Below are 1521 nucleotides of genomic sequence, written 5' to 3'. Positions count from 1 at the left end.
CAACTCATTTCTACCTCTTTCCAGTCACAGAGCACTTTATTTTGAAAGAACTTCTGTAAGTTAGTCCAGATTGGGGGAGTTGTAATGTTTAATAATTTCTTTTATTATGCAAATAATTTTTTGCATTGAAATTTGCACAGATTTTTGTTTGTATATGCTGTCCATTATAAAAAAAATTGGAATCTGCAAAAATCTGTATCGGCAGGTCACTCTTACAAAAAAAAAACAGACATCCGAATCAGCCTAGAATATTGCAGTCGGTGCATCTCTATTCTTCTGGATTGAGTCTGTCTGAGCTTCTTCTGTTTCTTCATGCAATCTCAGACAGACCGATGATGCTGAGAGCACCGGCTGCTGTCAGACTCCTAAACAGACACAAATCTCACTGCATTATAACAATTAATGGCAAAATGAATGTTTGGAAATGTGAACCGATATTTCCTCCTGACACACTACAGCAAAAGATAGAAAAAACAGACTTAAATCCATGTTGTGTTGTTGGTGAAAATACTAATGGCCTGAGACGTCTGCACAGTACTGTGTATATTCTACACGCATGCACTTCTCAAGGTTTAGCATGTTTGTCCTCTCTGTGCATGTAGTGTCACTAGTGTGTAGTATAAAGCAGCCAAACACACACCGGCACATAAGAACTAAAGCTCGTCTGATAATATTGTTCACAACAGCCAAACTAGGAGTGGTCGTACTAGGGTGAGTTCTGGTGTATTGTGGCACTGCGCTGATGATGCCGTTCTGTTATGATCTTGTCTCCAGAGTATATCCAGACCATCATGATGATGGAGGAGTCTGTGCAGCACGTGGTCATGACAGCCATCCAGGAGGTCAGTCAGCGTCTGGCGTGTGTCACGGATGTGCCGTCTGTGTCTGTATGTCATAGCCTGCTGTTTAATGTGTCTTATTCCCACAGCTGATGAGTAAAGAGTCGCCCGTGTCCTCCGGAAACGACTCGTACGTCGATCTGGACCGTCAGGTGCTGTCCGCTTTATCTGGAGCTCTGTTACTGATGACGTAACCGGCGCGTGATTGTTTATGAGTGAAGTGTGTTTTCCTCTCCCTCTCGCTCAGCTGAAGAAGACGGTGGAGGATCTAAACGACGCTTTGGCCACTAAAGAGGAGATCGCTCAGAGGTGTCACGAGCTGGACATGCAGGTATGTGCATCTGATCTGCAGCTCCACAGCTGAACGGCACTAATCCGGATCGCTGCACATCATATGGTTGTTATTAGTTGGTCGCTAAACGATGCATGGATTAAATCAGGTAAACACGGTATAGCCTCACCATTGCATTGATTCTCTGCTTTTTATCTGATCAGCATCTCTAATGTGTGTATAGTGTAGTGAGTGTAAGGGTCTCCGGGCTCCGGTGTTGATTTGGCGAAAGCTCACTGCTTGTGAAGTGCTGTAGTGTGTTTCGGTGTGCTGTTGTTGATGTGGTGACCTCTCCTCCTCTGCCTTGCTTTTGAAGGCGTACCTCGTCCAAGAGGATCGAGATAGACTGAG

At 44.5% G+C, this 1521-nt stretch overlaps 1 protein-coding gene across 1 annotated transcript; it reads left to right on the top strand.

The window, feature by feature from the left end:
• Positions 1–259: 259 nt before the first annotated feature.
• On the top strand, positions 260–1458 carry LOC107580545 (protein Hook homolog 3-like). The gene is made up of 3 exons (XM_016266229.1): positions 260–842; positions 929–991; positions 1087–1458. Exons 1-3 carry the CDS (start codon positions 759–761, stop codon positions 1201–1203), a joined length of 264 nt encoding a protein of 87 aa, XP_016121715.1. The 5' UTR covers positions 260–758; the 3' UTR covers positions 1204–1458.
• Positions 1459–1521: the final 63 nt, after the last annotated feature.

Source organism: Sinocyclocheilus grahami, unplaced genomic scaffold (assembly GCF_001515645.1).
Source record: "Sinocyclocheilus grahami isolate Dianchi unplaced genomic scaffold, SAMN03320097.WGS_v1.1 scaffold35769.1, whole genome shotgun sequence".
NCBI lineage: Eukaryota > Metazoa > Chordata > Actinopteri > Cypriniformes > Cyprinidae > Sinocyclocheilus > Sinocyclocheilus grahami.
This window is presented reverse-complemented; position numbering and strand designations above follow the sequence as displayed.

Excerpts from the sequence above, each read along its gene's own strand:
- LOC107580545 (XM_016266229.1), top strand. The coding sequence starts at position 759 with ATGATCTTGTCTCCAGAGTATATCCAGACCATCATGATGATGGAGGAG. Across the intron at positions 843-928 it reads TCATGACAGCCATCCAGGAG|CTGATGAGTAAAGAGTCGCC; the intron begins GTCAGTCAGCGT and ends TTATTCCCACAG. Across the intron at positions 992-1,086 it reads ACGTCGATCTGGACCGTCAG|CTGAAGAAGACGGTGGAGGA; the intron begins GTGCTGTCCGCT and ends CCTCTCGCTCAG.